The sequence below is a fragment of the Takifugu rubripes genome, chromosome 8 (genome assembly GCF_901000725.2).
Source record: "Takifugu rubripes chromosome 8, fTakRub1.2, whole genome shotgun sequence".
NCBI classification, from domain to species: domain Eukaryota; kingdom Metazoa; phylum Chordata; class Actinopteri; order Tetraodontiformes; family Tetraodontidae; genus Takifugu; species Takifugu rubripes.
This window is the reverse complement of record NC_042292.1, coordinates 10,057,764-10,081,465: the sequence shown is the minus strand read 5'-3', so window position 1 is coordinate 10,081,465 and position 23,702 is coordinate 10,057,764. Positions and strand designations below refer to the sequence as shown.

The 23,702-nt window shown below is 47.3% G+C and overlaps 3 protein-coding genes across 4 annotated transcripts; all 3 read left to right on the top strand.

Annotated features, from left to right (window-relative positions):
• Nucleotides 1-182: 182 nt before the first annotated feature.
• pwp2h (PWP2 small subunit processome component) lies at nucleotides 183-6,042 on the top strand. Its single transcript, XM_003966713.3, has 21 exons — nucleotides 183-354; nucleotides 495-607; nucleotides 762-856; nucleotides 933-1,032; nucleotides 1,106-1,249; nucleotides 1,328-1,463; nucleotides 1,638-1,852; nucleotides 1,917-2,060; nucleotides 2,125-2,195; nucleotides 2,263-2,399; nucleotides 2,582-2,730; nucleotides 2,811-2,958; nucleotides 3,044-3,194; nucleotides 3,435-3,615; nucleotides 3,694-3,841; nucleotides 4,353-4,455; nucleotides 4,527-4,592; nucleotides 5,201-5,419; nucleotides 5,490-5,640; nucleotides 5,713-5,787; nucleotides 5,860-6,042. Exons 1-21 carry the CDS (start codon nucleotides 337-339, stop codon nucleotides 6,002-6,004), a joined length of 2,709 nt encoding a protein of 902 aa, XP_003966762.2. The 5' UTR covers nucleotides 183-336; the 3' UTR covers nucleotides 6,005-6,042.
• A 261-nt stretch (nucleotides 6,043-6,303) lies between these two features.
• On the top strand, nucleotides 6,304-10,166 carry eed (embryonic ectoderm development). The gene is made up of 12 exons (XM_003966714.3): nucleotides 6,304-6,459; nucleotides 6,988-7,140; nucleotides 7,220-7,312; nucleotides 7,386-7,451; nucleotides 7,867-7,992; nucleotides 8,067-8,148; nucleotides 8,262-8,353; nucleotides 8,428-8,561; nucleotides 8,621-8,726; nucleotides 8,799-8,957; nucleotides 9,031-9,104; nucleotides 9,425-10,166. The coding sequence occupies exons 1-12, from the start codon at nucleotides 6,343-6,345 to the stop codon at nucleotides 9,549-9,551; spliced, it is 1,329 nt and encodes a 442-aa protein (XP_003966763.2). The 5' UTR covers nucleotides 6,304-6,342; the 3' UTR covers nucleotides 9,552-10,166.
• Nucleotides 10,167-11,118: 952 nt separating this feature from the next.
• atp7b (ATPase copper transporting beta) lies at nucleotides 11,119-23,180 on the top strand. Of its 2 annotated transcripts, none has more exons than XM_029840296.1 (21): nucleotides 11,119-11,381; nucleotides 12,337-13,090; nucleotides 13,758-13,964; nucleotides 14,084-14,247; nucleotides 14,314-14,475; nucleotides 14,549-14,622; nucleotides 15,467-15,650; nucleotides 15,848-16,081; nucleotides 16,958-17,049; nucleotides 17,123-17,250; nucleotides 17,327-17,481; nucleotides 17,562-17,696; nucleotides 17,773-17,967; nucleotides 18,113-18,295; nucleotides 18,359-18,512; nucleotides 19,277-19,417; nucleotides 19,484-19,626; nucleotides 19,699-19,902; nucleotides 19,975-20,092; nucleotides 20,196-20,266; nucleotides 20,358-20,530. In XM_029840296.1, the coding sequence occupies exons 1-21, from the start codon at nucleotides 11,205-11,207 to the stop codon at nucleotides 20,385-20,387; spliced, it is 3,705 nt and encodes a 1,234-aa protein (XP_029696156.1). In that variant the 5' UTR covers nucleotides 11,119-11,204; the 3' UTR covers nucleotides 20,388-20,530. The 2 variants fall into 2 exon arrangements, with proteins under 2 accessions (XP_029696156.1, XP_011604796.2); XM_011606494.2 differs by having other exon boundaries at nucleotides 11,121-11,381; nucleotides 20,164-20,266; nucleotides 20,358-23,180.
• Nucleotides 23,181-23,702: the final 522 nt, after the last annotated feature.

Sequence of the window (23,702 nt, the reverse complement as noted above, 5' to 3'; positions counted from 1 at the left end):
AATTGGTTTCTTCCATTCAGTCATGGGATGTCTACCAATCATCATCGATTCTTCATTTAATTTCATGTTCCAATCTTTGAAATCAGTGTATTTTATTTTCTTATCGTTTATTCTTTCTCACGACTTCATAATTATACAACTGGTGCCGTGTGTCCTCCCCGCCGCTGGGGGGCGCAGCGCGTCCACGCTCATGAGCCAGAATCCGGTCATGTCAACAACGCAAACACGTGTGGTGACCGCTGGAGAACCAAGCAGCTCCGGCTTTTAACATGTTCTGACGTTTCTGCTTAATAAACAACGGATTAAATGCGCAACGATTAACTGGTTTTCTGTACAATGAAGTTTGCGTACAGGGTGAGTATTCGCTGTAAGCTAACGTGTTAGCATGTTACTAAATTACTGTGAAACTGCTGATTTTTTTTTTTTTACATATTTTTAACTTTCTATATCTATATATTGATAGTTACCTACGTCTGTATGTAATTGTGTTGTAGTTTTCGAACCTGCTGGGAGCAGTTTACCGCCAAGGAAACTTAAACTTCTCCAAGGATGGAAACTCTGTCATCAGTCCGGTGGGAAACCGAATCTCAGTGTTCGACCTGAAGAAGTAAATAAACGTTCTGAGCTGTTGAGACCGTCAAACAGGGAATTCTTGGCAATTCTTCTGGATTTAAATCCAGATGTTCTTCTATGTAATGCTCTGTTTTTCTCCATGTCTGTGAATGACAAAAGTTTGCTGAAGTTTTCTCCTCCATCCTCAGCAACACATCAGAGACGCTCCCCATCTCCACCACAAAGAACATCACCTGTGTCGGCGTGTCTCCTGACGGGAACGTGGCGATCGTGGTGGATGAAGGTTGGACCATAGAGAATAATTCCTGTTAGCCGTGCGAGTATCCCACATAAAAGATGGAAACCTGTGTGTGTCGCAGATGGCGCTGCGCTGTTGATTAGCCTGATAACACGAGCCGTCCTTCATCACTTCCACTTCCACAAACCTGTCAGCAGCCTCCGCTTCTCGCCTGACGGCAGGTGAGCGACCGTCTGTGCATGTTTAGACTCAGAAATGCTCGGCCAAAACAAACGCTGCCATGATCCCCGACAGGAAGTTTGTGGTCACAAAGGGGAACGTGGCTTTGATGTACCACGCCCCCGGAAAGCATCGGGAGTTTAATGCCTTTGTGTTGGATAAGAGCTACTACGGCCCGTATGACGAGACCACCTGCATCGACTGGACCGATGACTCCAAGTCAGTGTTGCTCTAACTCCACCACAGACCTTTTCTTGTCGAAGATGATTTGACGCGTTTGTGTTGATCTGGCACCAGGTGTTTTGTGGTGGGCAGCAAAGACATGTCGACGTGGGTTTTTGGCGCCGAGCGCTGGTCTAACCTGATCTACTACAGCCTTGGTGGACACAAAGACGTCATCGTGGGCTGTTTCTTCGAGAAGGACAGTTTGGACGTGAGTTGACCGTCTTTCAGGATCGGCCCCTGTTATCTGAGAGCAGCCACGTTCCCGACAGGCTCCGCTGACTCCCCACGCCCCCGACTAGCTCACTTTGATCAGCGCAGACTTGAGTTTTCCGTAAGTAATGATTTGTGTCAGTCTAACGCTGTTGACCGCCTGTGTGGGCAGCTGTACACGGTCAGTCAGGACGGGACGCTGTGTGTGTGGGAGAGCGACACCCAGCTGGACGGTCTCATTCTGGCCAAGTCAAAGGACAAGGACAGAACAACGCTGACACCAGGACATGAAGATCAGGAGGTCGAAGAGGGCGAGGTCATCAGAGGGAAACCTGAAGTTCCCAAAGACGAGAAAAGGAAAACTGTTCGCTACAAGCAAATCAGCAAGTACGACGGTTATTTTCCCACTGGAGAATAAGAGTCACCATCTGACACACGTTCTCTGTTTCAGACACTTTTTCAACAAAGACGGGGACTTTAACAACCTGACCGCTGCTGCCTTCCACAAATCATCTCACATCCTGGTCACAGGTTTCGCCTCTGGAATCTTCCACCTGCACGAGCTGCCGGAATTCAACTTAATCCACTCGCTGAGGTGAGCACGGGCTCTATTTCTGCTCTCGGATGGTGACGGTTGACTAACGGGTCGCTGCTTTTAGTCTGTCGGACCAGCGGATCAGCTCGGTGGCGATCAACAGCTCTGGGGATTGGATCGGCTTCGGCTGCTCGGGTAAACTGCTGTTTGCTTCACCTCAGAAATGCAAATGTTTCTTTAAATCGGGACGTTGTGGTTTTAGGGAAGGGTCAGCTGCTGGTGTGGGAGTGGCAGAGTGAGTCCTACGTCTTCAAGCAGCAGGGTCACTTTAACAACATGGCCTCCCTGGCGTATTCGCCAGATGGACAGTACATCGTAACTGGTGGCGATGACGGAAAAGTGAGTCGAATTTTAACCATTTTAGTTTTTACAAACAGGACAATGGTTAGTCTGATATTTCTTTCCAAAAACGGTGTAATGAAGTGTCATGTTCCAACATAAACGCTCCACAAAGAGCAGCTGATGTTGGCCTTCAGTCAGCTGACGTGTGGATCAGGGTTGTGATCAGCCTGTTTCCTCAGGTGAAGGTGTGGAACTCCAACAGTGGCCTCTGCTTCGTCACCTTCACCGAACACACAAGCAGCGTCACCAGCGTCGCCTTCACTTCCAGTGGATTCGTCATCGTCAGCGCGTCCCTGGACGGGACGGTGCGAGCATTTGACCTCCACAGGTGAGTCGCAGGTGGTGACAGTTGACATGACACAGAGGTGTTTATGCACTGTAGGAAATCTGTGTGTTTGTCTGTAACAGGTACAGAAACTTCCGGACGCTGACGTCTCCTCACCCGGCGCAGTTCTCCACCTTGGCTGTAGATGTCAGTGGAGAGCTGGTGAGTGCCGGAGCTCAGGATTCCTTTGAGATCTTCCTGTGGTCCATGCAGACGGGGAGGCTGCTTGAGGTACTTGACTCATCACCAGTGATCGGGGGTTTTTTTAGAAGAAGAACCACAAGTTCATACTGTGATCAATACTCTGATTGATTAGGTTCTGGGGGGCCACGAGAGTCCAGTCAGCTGCCTGTGTTTCAGTCCAGTCCAGTCGGTTCTGGCCAGTGCATCCTGGGACAAAACCATCAGGCTGTGGGACATGATGGACAGCTGGCAGGTCAAAGAGACCCTCCACCTTACTTCTGACGGTAAATACGCCCCCTGCTGGCCACTAGCCTTTATTATAGAGATTTTTGACAAAGGTTTGATATCATCATCATTATTAGACCTCTTTTAAAGAGGTTGGGGCACAGTGGGTGTGAAGGACTGTTTGATGAAGCCGAGTGATAAAACATATGCTTTGATCATTAATAAAGGGGCAGACTGGCATCACTAATGGTTTTTACTTTATTTTGTGATTGATGGTTGACCACCGATGTCTCCATCAGCTCTGTCGGTGGCGTATCGTCCCGACGGGCAGCAGTTGGCAGTGGCCACTCTGAATGGTGAGATTTCCTTCTGGAACCCCCACACGGCTGCACAGACCAGCTCGGTGTCTGGACGCCACGACCTGGAGACGGGCCGCAAAGACACAGATAAAGTCACCGCCAAGCAATTGGCTAAGGGAAAGTGAGTGAGGGTTTCACACCACAGAAGAAGAGTTTGAAGTAAAAGCCTGTATGATATGGATTTGGTTTGTGTTTTCAGGTCGTTTACATCTCTGTGTTACTCTGCTGACGGTGAATCCGTCCTGGCTGGAGGTCTGTCAAAGTTTGTCTGCATCTACAACATCAAGGAGCAAATGTTGGTCAAAAAGTTTGAGATCTCCTCCAACCTGTCTTTTGATGCCATGGAGGTCAGTTGGTTCACAACTGTGTTTGGAGAAAGTTCCTGTTACTGTGAACAGTTCAGCAGGTTGAAGATGAAATTGACTCCAAAAGACACAACGTTAACCTGAAAGTTTCCTCCCAGTCTTTACATAAATATTAGTGTTTTATCATTGATTTATACTGTTCAGAAGATCTGAGCACTCAGATAACTGTGATCAGGCTATCAGACCTTCATTAGCCTGTTAGCATCATGGCTTGTTCACAGGTTAGTTGATGCTAATTTTAAAGCAAACAGCCAGTTTCCTCCAAAATAAAATGATTTCCTTTCAAATCTAACGATCATTTACTTTCCTCCCCATCTGCTCCCATTAGCAGGAACCTTGCCTGGGGACAAAACCTTTGACGCATGTCTCTGTCCTGGCATGACTTAAATTTTTGTTGTACGAGTGCCTTAACCTCACGAAAGTAGTGAAATTTAAAAGAATAGAAGGTATAAATTAGTTTACTGTATTTGAATAAAGTGATTGTACTTTGCAGGAGTTCCTAGACCGGAGGAAAATGACAGAGTTCGGCAGTCTGGCTCTGGTGGACGACGGGGAGGGAGAAGACGTCCACATTAGTCTGCCTGGTGTCCGCAGAGGTACGGAGGCGACTTTCTAGAAATACGTCTGCTTTTGCCAGAGTTGTGACACAGGTGATGTGTCTGCACAGGTGATATGAGTTCTCGACACTTCAGACCCGAGATCAGAGTGAGCTCGCTGCGCTTCTCCCCCACAGGTAGGTGACTGCAAAAAACCAGGTGTTTTTCCTCCTTTTACAGGTAAGTGTAGAAGATGGTGTTAGACCAGTGATGCTGTCTGGTTTATAAGCACTGAGGAGAAGACGGGAGACAGAGATGAGGACGATGATGTTCCCTTTGAGAGGAAGAAGCCTGGAGAGGACCAGGAATAAGAACTTTAGAGGGACAGATTGTGTTAGATGTTGGTTGATGGAGGTGGAGCCAGTGACTCCAAACTGAGCTGCTTTGGACGTTTCCTGGACTGACAAGAAGGTAGCTTATGTCTGAGAGAAAAGGATAGAGAGGACAGAGGAGACAGAGGAGGAGGAATCACTGTGTAAGGCCCTGAGGTGAACTGCTGGGAAAAGATGATTCATCTTTGGCTCTATAATTAATTTTGGCTTTTTTAATCCCTCACATTAAAATGCTAATACAGATGCAGGAAAGTGTAAAACCTGGATTCTGATTTTGATTCACTGTTGAGACCCCTGCTGTGAGGACCCAGTAGTCCTAAGCACAAGGACATGGACATGGACAAAGACTCAGACCAGTCAGTCGCACAGGTTTATAACTGTGCTCTATAGCCGCTAACCAGGTGTGTTTACAGGTCGCAGCTGGGCAGCCACCACGACCGAGGGGCTCCTCATCTACTCTCTCGACGGGTCCATGGTGTTTGACCCATATGACCTGGACCTGGACGTCACACCCGTCAGTATCCGTCAGCAGCTGCGGCGGCAGGAATGGGCGGCGGCCATCATCCTGGCGTTCAGACTCAATGAGAAAGCCCTGAAACAGGAAGTGCTGGAGACAGTCCCTCATGATCAGAGTGAGTGACTCCGCCCACTCACAGTTAGAATCATTCAAACTTCACCTGACTGGTGCATTTCCTTTTCCAGTCAGCGTCATCTGCGCCTCACTTCCTGACATCTACGTGGAGAAGCTCCTGGGCTTTGTGGCAGCGTGTTTAGAGAATTCCGGTCACCTGCAGTTCTACATGATGTGGGCTCAGAACCTGCTCATGCTTCATGGACAGAAACTAAAGAACAGGTGCGTGAACAGTCGCGACTTGTCTCTTCTCTTACCTGTCTGTAACTAAAGTAACATTTGTGTGGCGTGCAGGTCAGCAGCCATTCTGCCCACGCTCCAAGCCTTGCAGAAGAGCATCCAGAGACACGTGGACAATCTTTCCAAACTGTGAGTGTCTCATTTTGTCCCTGCCGGTCCTCCGTGTCTGACCAGTGTCTAATTAATGGTTCCTCTCTGTAGGTGTGATTTCAACATGTACAACATCCGATACGCCGCAGCCCTCTCGAGACAGCGTGGATTAAAAAGAACAGCAGAGGACGACGACCGTGTGTCGGAGGACATGAGTGAAGCTTCTTCAGATGCTGCAGACATGATGATGTTATGAGACTAGTTTAAATATTAAAATTATCATTTTTCAACTTCTGTTTTCTCCATGTTTTACGTCTCTGATTTGTCTGGTGTGCAAAACATCCAAACAGCCCTAAAGTCAGCTGGGAAATGGTTAACATGGATAAAATATAAAGTCATTCATGCATCTGTTTGATGTTGGAAGATTAAATATTTCAGGCTGGAATGATGATGGTGGCCACGATTCATCCAGGTTAAAACCCGCAAAAATCTAACCTCATATTTGCACTCACTATCCCGATCAAGCGAGTACTGGGCAAAAACTACATTACCCACAGGACTTTGCGATACCGGAAAAGGCGGGGTTTAACCAAAATGAGGGAAAAGAGCATGTCCGAATTGCCTTCTCAAGCGGGAAAAGAGATTCCTGCGAAAAAGCAGAAATTAAGTAGTGACGAGAACAGTAACCCAGATTTGTCCGGCGATGAGAATGTAAGCAGCCGAAACCTGTGTCTGTTCAAAGTTTGTATTAAAAAGCGTTTTGGTATCGTGTTGTAGTAGCCGGATAGCTAACGCTGTTAGCTAGCAGCATTGTCCAGCAACAACTTAAATTATGCTAGTGACACAAGATGAGCTTTAGTGTCGCTTATGATCCGACACATGTTTACATTTATTGGCATTGTTTGCGCACGGGAAATGTAAACTGATCCTTTTAGCAGTTGGAATTAGTGGAAATGACGTAGCCTAACGTGTAACAGGTGAATTCGCTGTAATTAAGAGAATGGGTTATTATATACTTTACCCAATGTCGGTGTCTGTTGGCTGCAAAAGTCAAGCATTGCATGATTTGGTTGAAATAAAAAGTGGAAGACTATAACGTTTTGACAACCTGTTTCATTTTTGACATTTCAGCAGGGCAGCAAACTCCTCCAAAATCTGGCCCTCCTATCCAAGAAGTAGGAACTCTCATGAAAAAAGTCTAAAAACGAATAGTGAATGAGGCTGGTGGTGTGTTTGCAGGACGATGCTGTCAGCGTGGAGAGCGGCACCAATGCTGAGCGCCCCGACACACCCACAAACACAGCCAATGTTCCTGGCAGGAAGAGCTGGGGGAAAGGCAAGTGGAAGTCCAAGAAGTGCAGATACTCTTTCAAGTGCGTCAACAGCCTGAGGGTGAGTAGATCGGTGCTTCTCTTCGCCCCACCTGGCTCGGGGTATGTATCCCCTGCTGACATCATCTCGGTCCCTGCAGGAGGACCACGGTCAGCCGCTCTTCGGTGTCCAGTTCAACTGGCACAGTAAGGAGGGAGACCCACTGGTCTTCGCCACGGTTGGCAGCAACAGGGTCAGTGCACCACGTCTTCAGAAGTTTGTGGTCATCCTTTAAACACGAGTTTCACCTGTGGTTTCCTGTGCAGGTAACGCTGTACGAGTGTCACTCTCAAGGAGAAATCCGACTGCTTCAGTCGTACGTCGACGCCGACGTATCCTGAAACAATTGCTGCGATCAAATGGATCGTTTTTGTTAGATTGCAGTCCAAACTGAGGTTGTAGGAGCCAGAATCCCGCTTGAGTTTATAATCCTATCAAAAGATTTTCCATGTCCGCTTAACTGTACAGTACAGTTGTGCCCACCTGATTTATTGAATCAAGGAAGGAATGTGATGTTTAAGCTGACATGGTTTATTTTTTTAAGGCTCTCTCACCTAAAGAAGCTCCAGAGTGATGAAACATACTGTAGCTAAAGGTTCTATCACCGATGAAGGTGATCAAATGACAGGATGGAGAAATGTTTGGTTCAGTTTGGAGCTGAAGTGTTTCTTCCATTGCCAGTATTCAGCTCAAATCCCGACGTGTCCCTCTGGGTGATGTCGTTTTAACTTGACCGCATGCGCTCAGGCAGATGAAAACTTCTACACGTGTGCGTGGACGTACGACACCAACACCAGCCACCCCCTGCTGGCCGTCGCCGGCTCCCGTGGCATCATTCGTATCATCAACCACATCACCATGCAATGCATCAAGGTAGAGCGCAGGCGCCCCTGAAGGGCCCCGCTGGGAGTTCCTCCCGAGTAACTGAGGCTCATCTCTGGTTGCAGCACTACGTCGGTCACGGAAACGCCATCAACGAGCTGAAGTTTCACCCCAGGGATCCGAACCTGCTGCTGTCTGTCAGCAAAGGTAACCTTTGACCCGCTGTGGCCGCGCGTGACGGCGTCCCCACTGGGCTTTAGGACCCATGCAGTCGTGATTGTTTCCACTGCGATCTTCACGCCGTGGTGGACTCTCCGCAGATCACGCTCTCCGCCTGTGGAACATCCGGACGGACACTTTGGTGGCCATTTTTGGGGGAGTAGAAGGTCATCGCGATGAGGTCCTGAGTGCGGTGAGTCCGTCAGATGCGGAGCTGCACCTCCGCAGGGGACCGCGTTTAAACCCCCTTTCTGATCCCTGCTGCAGGACTTCGACCTGCTGGGTGAAAAGATCATGTCGTGCGGTATGGACCACTCGTTAAAGCTGTGGAGGATCGACTCGGACAGGATGCAGAAGGCCATCACGGGGTCTTATGAGTACAACCCCTCCAAGACCAACAGGTGAGTCCTTCAAACGTTGACCTTCAGGTCAGCAGGGTCACCGACGCGTCTCTCTTCAGGCCCTTCGTCTCTCAGAAGATCCATTTCCCCGATTTCTCCACTCGAGACATCCACAGAAACTACGTGGACTGTGTCCGGTGGCTCGGAGACCTGATTCTGTCCAAGGTTGGTCCGTTAGACCCGAACAGGAGTGCATTTATAAAGCGCAGCCACAAAATTTAAAAATCTCTTCATCAGTCTTGTGAGAACGCCATCGTCTGCTGGAAACCAGGAAAAATGGAAGACAACGTCGACCACATCAAACCTAACGAGTCCAACGTGACCATCCTGGGACGCTTCGACTACAGCCAGTGTGACATCTGGTACATGCGCTTTTCCATGGACTTCTGGCAGAAGGTGAGCATCTGCTCAAAGCCTGCACTATGAAACATGGACCCGGTTCTGATCTTGGTCCTGCTTTCTTTCACAGATGCTGGCTCTGGGGAACCAAGTGGGGAAGCTGTATGTGTGGGACCTGGAAGTGGAAGATCCTCACAAAGCAAAGTGAGTCCACCTGTTCACTTCACATGATGCTAGTTAGCATTAGCGACTATGTTTTTGTTGCCGTCTCCGACATTGTGAATTGTTGTAAATCCGTTGCTGCTGCTGCTGGTTTTTATTAATAATGAACCCACCAGGTTTCTACAGTACTCAAAGTTGGACCTGAATCGCACAAAACGCCATCTGATTATATTTGCGACTTTTTAATTTGAATTTTTTCGTCCGGTTTTAGGTAGCAGCTTTGGAGTAGAACGGATCTTTTGTTTTACAAGCATGTTCTTTAAAAAGCTGGTCAGATTACCTGTTTTTTCCTCCGTCTCCAGGTGTACAACGCTCACACTACCTAAATGCACCTCAGCCATCCGCCAGACGAGCTTCAGTCGTGACAGCAGTATTTTGATCGCCGTGTGTGACGATGCTTCTATCTGGCGCTGGGATCGTCAGCGCTAAGTCACACAACTTTACAGGAGGCAGCGGGTTTTATCTTTGCTCATTGTTGTCGCTTCCTTCATTGTATTCAAGCAGGGAAACGCAGGAAGTTTAACCCTTTAATATTCCAGGTTGTAGTACCGGGACAGCGCCAGCAGGGGGCATGGCTGATCTTTTTAAAGTTCCATATTTTTATTTTCAATAAAGTCCGAAAATTGAGAAACCACGCAGATTTAAATAAAAATTTTGATTTCATGTTTTTTTTTAAATAATTTGGCCACTTATTATCATCTGTTTGAATATAGATGGGAAAACTGTTCAATTTTAGGTGAATTTTGTTTGTCTCCAGTGTGACAAAGGCAAAATTCTGTCCAGGACAACCTGTTTCAGTAATCTTTCACAGTTAAAATGTGACCCCTGGTTTTAAAATATCATTGATTGATTCTGGAAGGTTGATCAAAGCTGACAGTCACATCTTAATGTGCCTCAGAGCTTCTGTACAGACTCATTTTCCTTTTTTTTTCAGTTCTGAAAATGATTGTATGCAGATGAGCTGAACGTTTTTTTAAGGATCTTTTACTGTTTGTCTTCTCAAAGTTTATTTTGTAAATATAAACACAGATTTGATCCTGTCTATTCTTCTGTGGAATCTTTATTTGCAAATCCTGTGAAGGACCATGATTCCAGAATGATCAGCATCTCCTCTATTGTAGCGTAAACAGGAATAAAAATGACACTTGAAAATATGTTTTAAAAAAGTGGCAGTACTCAAATGTCACTGCAAGAATAAACGAGGCAGCCATTTTTGTTCAGACCAAATAGACTTTTAAGAGCCCAAATTGTTTAACTACATGAGGTGGAAGTGCAGTTGTCCTTTTTTATACTGATATTAGCTATTTTGCCTTTAACTCATTTGGTGAAAAATGCATCTTCAGCGAGAAAGTAGTTTTAGCTTTGAATCGTTACCTGCACAATCAAGCTTTAAAAAATATTTAGACCGCTTATCCCTCGAAACCTTTGCGGCTGGTTGCCATTGTCGTCGAAAATCATCCTCAGAAGTGTACTCAGACCACAAGGAGACCAGACATCAAAGTCCCTTTTCTACCTTGTCCCGGGGACTCTCACTCCACCCCAGAATTGTCTCTTTCATTAAAACAGGCATGATTACATGGCGGGAGGCGCTTCTTTAGTTCCATAGTTTGCCCATATTTGCCCATATTGTGCTGAAGGTGCACAGCCTTGAGAACCCTCACCCAAGCAGGTGTCACACATTATTGTTTTGTCCTCACAAACACGCTCACATGCAGTTTCCCCAGTCCACTTTACCCCAGTTAATCCTCCTCGCATTATCTACAAAACGACTCTACTTTTATTAAAATAGCTATAACATAAAATGCAGTTCGCTATATTTCACAACACCATAGCAACAGCTGATGCTCTGTTGAGGCGGAGGGCAAAGCTCATCCAGATGTTCATGTGCAACAGCAGCCTGTTAGCTTAGCACAACTAAAGACGAAAAGTAAACACACCTGATTGCGGGTCACATGACCCGGAGGGAGTTATGGCCCATGAGGAGCACGCGCCTCTTATCTGCAGAAAGAGGAAGGAGCGCGTGCACACGACGGACTCTTGCCCTCGCGCTGTGATTGGTTCAGATTAGACGGAGCTCCTGACATGTTAACCGCAAAAAAGTCTCCCAAAAGTTCGTCCGGTCCGGGCGGGTCCATGTGGGGGCCACAACTCGGAGAGAACATCTGCATGGTGGACTGCGCCCGCGAGAAGGACTGCAGCTGCACCTGCGCCAGAGCCGGCCCCGGTCCCGGTCCCGGTCCCGGTCCCGCACGGACTACGGTAAAGCCCCGGTCCCGTCCGCCGCTCCGGTTCTCCACCTTAGAATTAGAAGTGTGTTCTGGGCTGGGCTGAGAGAGATTTCACGGCGAGGTTCGGGCTCTCTTCTTCAGAGCCGGCACCAGCCATGTTGGTACCCTGGCGATGAAGACGGAACCACATCCTCAGCGCCACAGTTCTCAGCTGTTAATAGCTATATTAATTAATATTTCACAACGACGCTTTACAGTTTCAGCTCGATAGTATAGAAAGTAAAAATCACCGGTGTTTGTACAGAACATGTTCATGGGTTTGATGATTACTAATATTGCCTTCCTCTCCCTCCGTTCTGTCATTTATGATCAATAAATTGGTCAGAAACCTGTGATGATAAATAATGCACGGAAACACTTCTGATTTCTACACTACTGCCTTTTTAATTTAGTCCTTCACTCTGATCCATCAGTTGGATCAGTGCTAAATTTATTTATTGATCGCTCCAGTTTATCCATCTTTTCCCATGTTTGACTGCCATCAAAGTCCAGTTTGAAGTTCCGCTTCCTGGAAAAGTCACCGGACAGGAAACACCTGCATTAATGCGGCGGCGTGATCAAATGGGCGGAGTCTACGGTGTGTCGGTGTTGAACTTTGAACAGCACAAACACACATTCAGGTACCGTCTGATACCTCTAGCGACTGGGACAGTCTTCCTCTGGGTTCTGTATCAGAGTCACATTTGGAGGCCAGGTCAGGTCATGTGACCACAGGAAACCACTCCGGACGTGTAATTAATGTGTAAACCTGATGCTGAGGGTCCCGGTCCAGGTCTGGGGGTCCTGCTTCAGTGGAGACAATGAGAGCGACTCTGGAAGTGAAAGACTGGCCTCTCTGGTTCTTCTGGGTCACGATTGGGTCGATCGCGTTGATTCTTTAGAAGTAGGATCCAGGTTTTTCACAGTTGTTTGTCTTTTGTCTCCAGAATCATGCTGAGGTTCCGACACATGGATTTGATAATCTGGCATACGAGTGCGGCAGCCAGACCGACCTGCACCGTCCACCTCACACCTCCACCAGAGCCACCTTTAGGCTGCCGGGCTCCGGTCCGGAGCACTGGACCGAGTCCGTCCGCAGCAGGATCTCCGGTCTTGCTGGAGTTTTGTCCGTCTGCTGTTGCTCCAGACACTTGGTCAAGGTGGACTATGATGCTTCGGTTATCACGGAGAGAGACCTGGTCCTGGAGGTTCAGAACACAGGTCTGGATGTGGAGTCTGTGGTCTGGATTAAGGTCGAGGGCATGCACTGCCAGTCCTGCGTCCAGACCATCGAGGAGCGGATGGGATCTCTGTCAGGGGTCTCAAACATTAGGGGGTCCTTGCAGGAGCGTGCGGTGATGGTGACATATCGCCCCCTGTTGGTGACACAACAGGAAGTCATCGACCACATCCAGGATCTGGGATTCAGCACACGGTTGTTACCTGACGCAGACCTGACCTGCTGGCAGGACGTCTTGTCCGATTGGACGACTCAGACTGTCATTCTCTACATCGCTGGGATGACCTGCAGCTCCTGCAGCAGCTCCATCGAGGGGAGGATCTCACAGATGGGCGGAGTCAAGGCCATCGCCGTGTCGGTTAGCGATGGAACTGGAACGGTCACCTTTGACCCCAAACTGACCGAGGTGGAGCTGCTCCGGGCCGCCATCGAGGAGATGGGCTTTGAAGCCTCCCTGCAAGGTAGTGCGAGCATTTATTTATAATAAAAATGTCGGCAAGGGTTTTCAGATCAAAGGTTCAGAAATGTGCACGTCTAAAAGAAATGAAGGAACGTTTGATGTTTTCCCTGCGAAACATGTTGCGATAGGTTCTCCGGTGCGTTCGGGAACATTCGGTTCATCCCAGCCTCATTTCTCTGCTCCATCATAACCTGCGTTCTGTCCTGGCCGGTGCTATGACCGCCCGTTACCGTGGCAACGAGACAAGTATGCTCTCAGGCTGGAGTGGAGCTCTCATTGGCGTCTGGCTGAGGCTTTCTTCTTGGATTAAATGACGGAACCATTTAACTGAGGCGATCATGTGACCACATTCTAGTCAGATTCTTGCGAAAACTGCAGATTTTGGTGATGTTGGTGCTAACTGACGCACGTTAACATCAATTTGAACAACTTTTATAATCCTTTGGGAAAGGTTCGAGGGTGGAAAAAGGCCAACAGCGCATAGCTGAGCTGAGCCCCACTTAATGACTGCATGTGTTCGTGCTTATATATCCTGCAGGTATCTTCTGCGTGAGATTATTAAGGGATTCTTCTTCTTCATAGCTGACATTTCAAAGGAATGTCAGGACACTGGATTTCCTGGAGAATTTCCCCCCGCTGACATGTATTTTACTGGGTTTTCTCCTCAGAGTTTGCAAATACAAGCCAAAAAGGTGAAAGTTCTTCTGGCCTTCACAGTCCAAACCTGACACGAAAGAAAACAGTCGAGAATGGAGTCAGGCCGCAGGCGACCCGTGGACCCGAGGTTAAGGCCCACAAATGCTTCATCGGGGTGACGGGGATGACCTGTGCGTCATGCGTGGCGACCATCGAGAGAAACCTCCGGAGGCATCAAGGTGAGCGGCGCCGTCAGCCACAGTCTGGTTGACTTGAGCCCCACTGAACCCAGAACGTTACAAGCCTGTGCTGACAAATGGGGCCCGGCAGTTGAATGATGCAGAACTGTGGCCCGCAGGAGTCGCTGCTGTATTTGTGTCTCTGATGGCGGGAAAAGCCGAGGTGAAATACGACCCAGACGTTATTAGCGCCGCCGAAGTCGCTAAGCTCATTGACGATTTGGGATTTCGCGCCACACTGATGGAGGACGCAGCGAAGACTGAAGGGAAACTGGACCTCAGGGTAGGTCCGCAGCATGTCTCCTTTTCAATTCCAACTGGGAAAATTCCCTTAAATCTTGTCCTGCAGATTACAGGTATGACCTGCGCGTCATGCGTCCACAAAATTGAGTCCAAACTCAGCTCAACGTACGGAGTCGTCGCCGCTTCTGTCAGCCTGGCAACCAACAAAGCTCAGGTCCAGTACGACCCAGAGGTTGTTGGAGCGCGAGACGTCGTGGCCATCATTCAGGTCCTGACCACAGACAAGGATCAAGCCCTTGTATCATCTACCTGGAACATCACTGTGCCCTTTCCCATTCTAGGACCTTGGATTCCAGGCGGAACTGGAGAAGACAGGCCTGAAACACAACCTGGATCACTCAGAAGAAATCCAACAGTGAGTTTCATTGAGACATCAAAAATCAAAGATTTCCAGAAGATCAAAGGCTTCCAGAAACCTGGAAGACGTTTCACCCCCTAATCCCCTTTCAACTGGGAGGAGACCCTGAATGGATTATTATGTGCTGGATGAATGAGAACCTACAGAGACCTCCAGATAGACACACGTGTGGAAATCCATGAAAGCAAAATAGAAATTTAAAATTATTTAAAAAGACCAAGCTGGCCACACAGGCTCTCCAGCTGTTTTCCCCACTGTGACACACCTGCTGGGAAGTGAAGACTAGTAATTGGTGACTGTGATACGTGAAGCCAACAGCAGGGGGTTACAGCTTGGTAACTTGCTGGAGTCATTACAGCAAATGTGAGGTTGCTGGTGCCAAACTAATAGAGCTCACCTGTGTTCCCCAGCAGCCCTAATTACACCCAGTCAGGATGGACTGGTCAAGTTTCTTATTTGGTCAGTAAATTAAGATCCATCTAAATGAACCAGGCTGTCCAAACATTAGACAGTCATTCATTATGTTGTCGTAGAAACATCTGAAGGCTCCGAGTGCTTGACAACTGCTGGTTACTAGAACCTTTAACTGTAGAGTAGGGGCTGATAGTTTAGCCATCAGGCCCTCCTGCTGTGGAACCAGCTACCTGTCCAGGTACAAAAGGATGACCCCCTCTCTATTTTAAGATTAAAACCCTTCCTCTGTGAGAATGTTTAGATTCATTAAATTTGTAGCTACACGTTATGCTAGCTAAGCTAATGCAGTCCAGAAGAAGCTCTAGCATCATCTAAGCTATGTTGCCATAGAAACATGATCCTCTCAGGGTTTTCTTCCCTCCATCAGGTGGAAGAACTCATTTATCCTCAGCCTGGTGTTTGGCCTCCCTGTCATGGGTCTCATGATCTACATGATGGTGATGGACAGTCAGAACCACGACCATGGGGGATCCATGCCTGAGGATCAAAACCTGGTACCGGGCCTCTCGCTCCTCAACCTAGCCTTCTTCCTGCTCTGTACTCCTGTACAGGTGAGCCAACATAATATGAGCCAAGGTTCCTATCAGGTCACAGAGTGTTCTGATGCCCTACTGACCCTGAGCATATCATTCTCATCAACTACCTAGTGTGAAATGATGATTATCATTGATGATGATAGCTAGAATATTGTTAAAAATGAACCACCTAGAAATTTAAACTCCAACATTGACTTCAATGTTTCTTGCAGATTTTTGGAGGACGATACTTTTACATTCAGGCTTATCGCTCGCTCAAGCACCGCACTGCTAACATGGATGTGCTAATCGTGTTAGCTACCTCCATTGCATACATCTACTCGTGTGTGGTCCTTGTCGTGGCCATGGTCGAGCAGGCCGACCAGAGCCCCATCACATTCTTCGATACTCCACCCATGCTCTTCGTCTTCATAGCTCTGGGTCGATGGCTCGAACACATAGCTAAGGTAAAAGAAATTCAAATCGGATACATCATGCTTGTTCTGTGTGATGGCCAGTCTAAACATGACTGACCGTTTAGTTATCAAGCCTTTCAATTATTAGCAGGCCGAAAGACACCTCTAAGTTCACATATTCAGAAATTACCTTTAGCAGATAGATTTTACAGGTCTTTCAGCTGCATTAGAAGAGCTTCGCGGCAGGTCAACAACTCTGATCTGACCTCTCGTTCCTCCACCAGCTGGATTCTGATGGGTGATTTCAGATCTTTGTGATGTGAGGTTGGTCTCTGTGTCTGTGTTTGTCATGGCCGGATCAGGTCGTGGTTGCTGTCAACTGAGCAGGATCTGTACTTGGCTTCTGCACTGATGTTGATCTGAATGGGAAGTCGTTCCTCGTCCCGTTTTACAAGCATTGTAGAGACTCAAACCACTTAATGGAACATGTCCCCTTTCTCAACACCAGACAGCAATGTGCCTTTATTCAATGGGTGAATACGGCCACGGAGACCGGAGTCAGGCGGCAGACTGATATGTTTACCAACAGGACCATGGATAATCGTGCAGCCTTTTTTTTTTTTACCTCCTACATAATGTACTCTTTACGCCTTCTCCTTCAACTGGCTTTCTTGGATGTTTTTGTTCCAGAGTCATATGCCAGCATGCACAAACGTGTTTCTAGTTCACCTCCCATTTAGGCGTCTACATGCCGGAGCAAATCGATTTCCCATCGCATTATCTGGGTGTCTTAGGCAGATAGAGAGAGCTCCGATATAGTGGGACTAACATGTTGACATGCACTTCAGTTGTCCAGTTACAGTTGGATTGTGGCAATATTTAGTTTTTTTAGTGTCATGTAAACATACCGACTGTTTTCACTGTCAGAGTAAGACCTCCGAAGCCTTGGCCAAATTAATGTCCCTTCAAGCTTCAGATGCCACTGTGGTCACTCTGGGTCCAGACAACTCCATCATCAGGTGAGAGCTGCTCAGACTTTGGAGGTTTACATCCAAGGTCACCAACACTTGGCTGAACCTGTGTGTGCCCCAGTGAGGAGCAGGTGGTTCTGGACCTGGTCCAGAGGGGCGACATCATCAAGGTTCTGCCTGGAGGGAAGTTTCCCATCGATGGGAAAGTGATTGAAGGAAGCTCCATGGCAGACGAGTCCTTCATCACAGGTTGGAGGAGGTGGTGGCTTCTTCGGAAACACCCTCTGAACAAAGTCGAAGTTGTCTCTGTCTCTGCCTGTATTAGGTGAGCCAATGCCAGTCAGTAAGAAGGTTGGCAGTTTGGTGATGGCCGGCTCCATCAACGCTCACGGAGGTCTGCTTGTGGAGGCAACGCATGTGGGCGGAGATACCACGCTGTCGCAGATAGTTCGACTGGTGGAAGAGGCTCAGATGTCCAAGGTAAGGTGTTGCACTAGGGTCACAAACTAGGGTCACATGATCCGACATGAACTATGACCGTTTAACTCGTCTCTGCCCAGGCGCCCATTCAGAAGTTCGCCGACAGACTTGGCGGGTTCTTTGTTCCCTTCATCCTTTCGGTTTCTCTGCTAACGCTCGCCGCCTGGCTGGTCGTCGGTTTCAGCGACTTTAACATTGTGAAGCAGAATTTTCCGGTAGATTTCAGACGCCATCAGTCAGCTTTAGAACAATATTGATAAGATTTTAAATGAGAGATTTTCTTGGTTGCAGGGTTACAACCAAAACATCTCAAGACCTGAGGTCATCGTCCGCTTCGCATTCCAGGCGTCCATCACGGTTCTGTCCATTGCCTGCCCCTGCTCCCTGGGGCTGGCCACCCCTACAGCTGTGATGGTGGGCACGGGGGTCGGAGCTCTGAATGGCATCCTGATCAAGGGAGGAGAACCCTTAGAAATGGCGCATAAGGTCCAGTTTTTTCCACTCAGATTCCAGTTCTGTTCATGGCATGAAAATATTTTGAGCAAAATGATCATTTAAAGACGGGGTGTCAGTTAGCATGCTGCATTAGCTTGGTCAGAAACTGAACTCTGTGCGTTTCCTGCTCTACCAGATCCAGGCCGTGATGTTCGACAAGACCGGCACAATAACAAATGGTGTTCCAAAGGTCACTCGCGTCCTTGTGCTGTGGGAAATGGCCCGTTTACCCCTCAGGAAGATCTTGGCTCTGGTTGGGACCGCCGAGGCCAGCAGCGAACACCCACTGGGTTTGGCTGTGGTCGCACACTGCAGACAGGTGAGGATGGATTTGCAAACATGTGCAAAGGTTTATGTTTGTAATATGTCTGTGTGGCCTCAGGAGCTGGGATCTGATATTCTGGGATACTGTCAGGACTTCCAGGCGGTCCCCGGCTGTGGGATCAGCTGCCGGGTTACCAACGTGGAACATCTGCTGCTTCAACAAGGCGCCACCACAGATGACAGCAGTGTGGCTGCAGAGCACCCAACTCCAGGTCGGATACACCTGCACTGCTATCATTTTCACAAACTGTCTGTTCTGCAATAACTTTTACAGAACCTAGAGGCTGATGCATCAAGTGCAAGCTCTCCAAACAGAACCTAAGTCTGATGCAGGGGTCTCAGGTGACCTCCAAATGACCCTTACAGCTGAAGGTCAGCTGGAGAGAGACATAGAAGCAGGGAAAAGAGGAAGGTACCCAATTTCAGACATGCCACACATTAATATGCTACAAAAAGGAGACCTCTGAGGACATAGAGGACAGAACAAAGGACAGGACAGACAACTGAGGACAGAAAATAGAGGACATAACAGAGGACAGAAGAGGCAACTAAAGACAAAGAACAGAAGACCGGATGGAAAATAAGATGGCATCACTTTGCCAAAGGTCAGAGGTTAAAGCACTTAAATCCAGAGCAGAGGACATTTCTCTGAAGGAGGCTGAGGAACAGCTAACCATAAAAAAATATAATCAAGTTGAGTATGTGTGTGAACTTTAAAACAGGAACCTGAGGTATTTGCTGGTGACATCAAATGTAAAAGGTTTTCATCCGTTTCGTTCTTTTTAAAATATAAAAACAGATTATTTAATCAGCAGTTTCCAGTTGTCCTCTCAGCGCCCTCTGCTGTTTACTGGGTGTCATTGGAAAACCTCGGTTCACTACTGATTTAGTTCAGTGAACTATCAACCCTTTGAAGTTTGGGTGGCCTCACTAAGTAAACAAACTCACAGAAGAACAATGTTGACTTATCTTTCAGTCGAGTCTTCATCGTACTCGGTTCTGATTGGGAACAGGGAATGGATGAGGAGGAACGGCCACCACATTGAAGCCGATGTGGATGCTGCAATGGCGAGTCATGAGGCCAAAGGCCAGACGGCGGTCCTGGTTGCCATAGATGGTGACGTTACACAAACGTGAGTGACACGCCGTGAACTTCCACCCTTAAAGCGTGTTTCCTGTGCAGGTATGCTCTGTGCCATGTTAGCCATCGCCGACACAGTGAAGGCGGAGTCAGCACTGGCGGTCCAAACACTCAGCAGCATGGGCATCCAAGTGGTGATGATCACTGGAGACAATCGACGCACGGCCAAAGCCATTGCAGCGCAGGTACGAGTCACAGAGTCACGATGACTTTAGAGCTGATGTCACATAACCAGAACAGGTTATTTCTGGGAACAGGTGGGAATCAGGAAGGTGTTTGCAGAGGTGTTGCCCTCACACAAGGTGGCTAAAGTGCAGGAGCTGCAGGAGGAGGGTCTTCGGGTAGCCATGGTTGGGGATGGGGTCAACGACTCACCCGCCCTCGCTCGGGCTGATGTTGGCATTGCTATTGGCACCGGCACCGATGTGGCAATTGAGGCTGCGGACATCGTGTTGATCCGTGTAGGTCACAGCTTCATTTGATCCGAGTGACCAGTCGGAGCGATTGGTTATTGATTGATTACTGGTCTGCAGAATGACCTGCTAGACGTGGTTGCCAGCATTGAACTATCAAAGAAGACGGTCCGGAGGATTCGGATCAACTTTGTGTTCGCGCTCATCTACAACTTCCTGGGAATACCAATCGCTGCAGGTATTGATGGGCCGAGACTCTAAAGCATTTGCTGCGTATTCTGATCGATCCAGTGTCCAACGTCTCTACAGGTGTGTTCATGCCTGTGGGTCTGGTCCTACAGCCCTGGATGGGTTCTGCTGCAATGGCTGCCTCGTCTGTGTCTGTGGTTCTGTCCTCTTTACTGCTGAAAATGTGAGCAAGCCATGACCAGCACTGTCACACACCGGCCACACCTCCACCACATTTCTGCACCGCTGGTGTTCTAATTAAACCGTCCCCATAGGTACAGGAAAACCTCAGCAGAGTTTTATGAGGCACAAGCTCGGAGTCACATGAGGAGTCTGCGCTCTTCCCAGATCAGCACTCACCTTGGAGGTCTGGACAGCTCCCAGCCATACCCCACCCCTCCTGGACAACGGCGTGACCAGCCAGCTGATGCCATGTCTGCTACCTCCAGCCGGGTACCGCACAACGACCAGCAGGACCGCCGCTCGCTGCTGGAGTGCTACACCGCAGATGAGGTCACGGTGTAAGACAATAGCGCTTCAAGAGAGGGTGCACAGATGCCCTCCAATCACACGCCACCTATTCATGATCAAGTCCTTGCTCAACACCTTTTCATTGTCACACGGGTTTTTATATTTCCACAGGTTGCAGCAGAGATCTATCATGTTTACACAGTAGGCTTTTACGTCATGAGATTTTAACCAACTTGATACTTTTGTGCAGACAGGTGAAATCCAATGTTTAAGTTTCCAAAAGTCAAGAAAAAATAAGTTGAAGCTGAATTCTTCAGCAGGTCCAGAACAATCAATCTCATATTTCTAAGCATTCAGCAGCAACTGGTGCTCAGGACACTGATCCAGTCGTCCAACTGATGGTACCAACAAATAAATCCACTATGGATTCCATGCTTGCGCTGCCTACCCCAACTGACTAACCATCCTGGGGACACCCAAACCAAAATGGAACCTCCCAGTCATGACCAACACATCAGCGATCCCATTACTATCTTAACTCCCTCCCTAGTATTTGTGCTGTTACTGATAGGGGCATTTATGCACTGTAGCCAACTGGGAAGAAAGAGCAACAGTCACCAACAACCCTTTTTTGCATCATGGATATGGCCCTGGAGATGACTGTTCTACCCACTTTGGGAGTCAACCTAATGGAAACCAGCCGTCTTAGGGATTCATGGCACCAAGCAGTGGTAAAAGGCTGCCCCAACCTCAATATTATTTTACTTATGTTTAGTTTACAGGTAAACGATTCCTAACAGGAACACAAGCCAACTTCCAGCATCAAAAAGCAATACAGACAAATCAGGCTGAATTTTAACAAATACTTTCACTCATCTACCAAATTAACTTGATCAATTCTACAAGCCCCCAGATAGCGGCAAAAAAGGGAGTCCACATATGAAATGACAAAACCAAAATGAATTTTTTAGTAAATCATTTGAACTTGAAAATAAATAATGGTTAAATCATTGAAGTAAAAATTAGGTCACAGTTATCTGATAGAAGCTAAACTTAGATCAAAGACCCCAAATTTACGTTTCAAATGGGATGTTAAAAGTCAAGTGCAGTATGAAGTGTTAAAAGCAGGAGGAAATAATAGTTCCACACGGTAAAGGGGAAAGCCTGAAACCAAGTGTCACTGTGGAAGCCTCGAGAGAGTGAAGCAGGTTTGCCAGCCCTTAAACCCACTTCTCCCGGTGGGCAACTTGGCCTGGCGTCCTGTCCTACCCTCCATCCAGGGAAGTTGCGCAACCAGAGGAGCATCCGTCACACTTCTTGCAAGTTTCAATCACCATTTCTTGTTATTCCACGCTCTCTCTTAGATTCAACTGAATTTAACAACTTTTTAAAATAAATGATTAAAAACTGGAGGATACTTAAATCCAAGGTTTCTTGTTACAATCAGACACTGAAGGGAAGTTTAAATACAAATCTATTTTTATTTTAGAACCCTTTAAATGTATAGAAAATACAGGAAAAATTTTGTTTTTATAGGATGAGGTATGACAGCAAATGAAAATAAAGAACATCATATTTGGGTGGGAAAAAATGGTCAGCTGGACAAAATAAGAATGACTGAAACATCTGATTCTGGATTAAGATAAGAAGCTTAACATGGAACATTCCACAGTCCAACTCAAGGAAAATCCCACAAGTTCATAGTTAAGTTTGAACATGGTGGGGGGACAGGAGACAACTGGTCATCACACTTGGACACAAAGATAAAGTAATTGTCCACGGGAGGGCACCAAAACACAACAACACTGCAGATGGTCCTCTGACAGTCCCAAAGGGTCAAAGGTCAAATCTAATGCTAGAGGACAGTCCAAGTCAAACTGCAGAAGAGTGTGATTGTGGAGAAGCCCCAGTTCCTGCCCGGGACAATGCAGGCTCCAACAGAGACAAATGTATGTGTATACAAATAATGTCAACTTTGTCTTCATCTTGTAGTTAGACGCTTACACTGGTTCTAATTATGATTGTGTAGAGAAAACTGTAGCAGTGACGTTAATGCTGTGTTTGTTGTACAGGAAGCTGCAGGATAATTCTAAAATTAAAATGTCTTTCTGCACATTTCTATATCCTTCCAACCATAACAGAAATAATATCAATAAATCGATCAATTTAAGTTACTGCATTACCAGTTCAGCAACTGGAACTGAGAGTTTTTGTTTCAGACGATTTTTATTGTGGGCCTCCAGAAAACTGGATGGGACAGTTCAAATGAGAGAAGAGAAAAATATCACCGTTCTAGCGCTATTCTGCGGTGAGAACAGCAGAAAATAAGCTAAATTTACCTGCCCCTGTCATGGGGAAAGTGGGGCCGAACTGGACGGGGACTCGTCACTCATGACGTTACTTATAATGGCGGGAGTTTACTTCGTAAGGGGACTAGTTACTCATGACGTTACTTATAATGGCGGGAGTTTCCTTCGTAAGGGGACTCGTTACTCATGACGTTACTTATAATGGCAGGAGTTTCCTTCGTAAGGGGACTCGTTACTCTTGAGGTTACTTAAAATGGCGGGAGTTTCCTTCGTAAGGGGACTCGTCACTCATGACGTTACTTAAAATGGCGGGAGTTTCCTTCGTAAGGGGACTCGGCACTCATGACGTTACTTAAAATGGCGGGAGTTTCCTTCGTAAACTTAAATAAAAACATCGCCATATTGACGTTTGATGTTAGCTAATTGCTACCGTCTGTGTCTCGTTCAGCTTGATCGAAAAGCTCGCGCGACGCGCGCCAACGTCAAATTCATTGGTTCGATGGCTGGTGACGGTGATAAGGTTTGGGTCATCTGTCAACGTCTGACATTCATTTCGACATTTCGATTTCTCCTCATCACCTTTTTAACATGACCTCGTTCCTGCTCTGTGTTGTTTGCTTTCATGTGGCCTCAGAGGAAGAGACTTTTTTATTTTCTTTCAGTATTGAATATTTCGGTCATAAATCTGTTTTCTGTTTGCTTATACTGTCTTAGTTTATAGTGAAAGATCACAGATTATGTCAAAAATTCTCCTGATTCTGATTTGTATTGGCTTTTTTTTAAGGGTGTCTTCTTTGTTTTGTCAGGACAGAAATGACTAATGTCAAATAATATGGTATC

Bases quoted from the DNA above. Each gene is read 5' to 3' on its own strand.
- atp7b (XM_011606494.2), top strand. From the start codon at position 11,205: ATGTTAACCGCAAAAAAGTCTCCCAAAAGTTCGTCCGGTCCGGGCGGG. The intron at 17,251-17,326 runs GTTGGAGGAGGT...TGCCTGTATTAG, and splicing joins AGACGAGTCCTTCATCACAG to GTGAGCCAATGCCAGTCAGT. The intron at 20,093-20,163 runs GTATTGATGGGC...ACGTCTCTACAG, and splicing joins GGGAATACCAATCGCTGCAG to GTGTGTTCATGCCTGTGGGT.
- pwp2h (XM_003966713.3), top strand. The intron at 4,456-4,526 runs GTACGGAGGCGA...GTGTCTGCACAG, and splicing joins TCTGCCTGGTGTCCGCAGAG to GTGATATGAGTTCTCGACAC. The intron at 4,593-5,200 runs GTAGGTGACTGC...GTGTGTTTACAG, and splicing joins GCTGCGCTTCTCCCCCACAG to GTCGCAGCTGGGCAGCCACC.
- eed (XM_003966714.3), top strand. From the start codon at position 6,343: ATGAGGGAAAAGAGCATGTCCGAATTGCCTTCTCAAGCGGGAAAAGAG. The intron at 8,727-8,798 runs GTTGGTCCGTTA...TCTCTTCATCAG, and splicing joins GAGACCTGATTCTGTCCAAG to TCTTGTGAGAACGCCATCGT. The intron at 9,105-9,424 runs GTGAGTCCACCT...CTCCGTCTCCAG, and splicing joins GAAGATCCTCACAAAGCAAA to GTGTACAACGCTCACACTAC.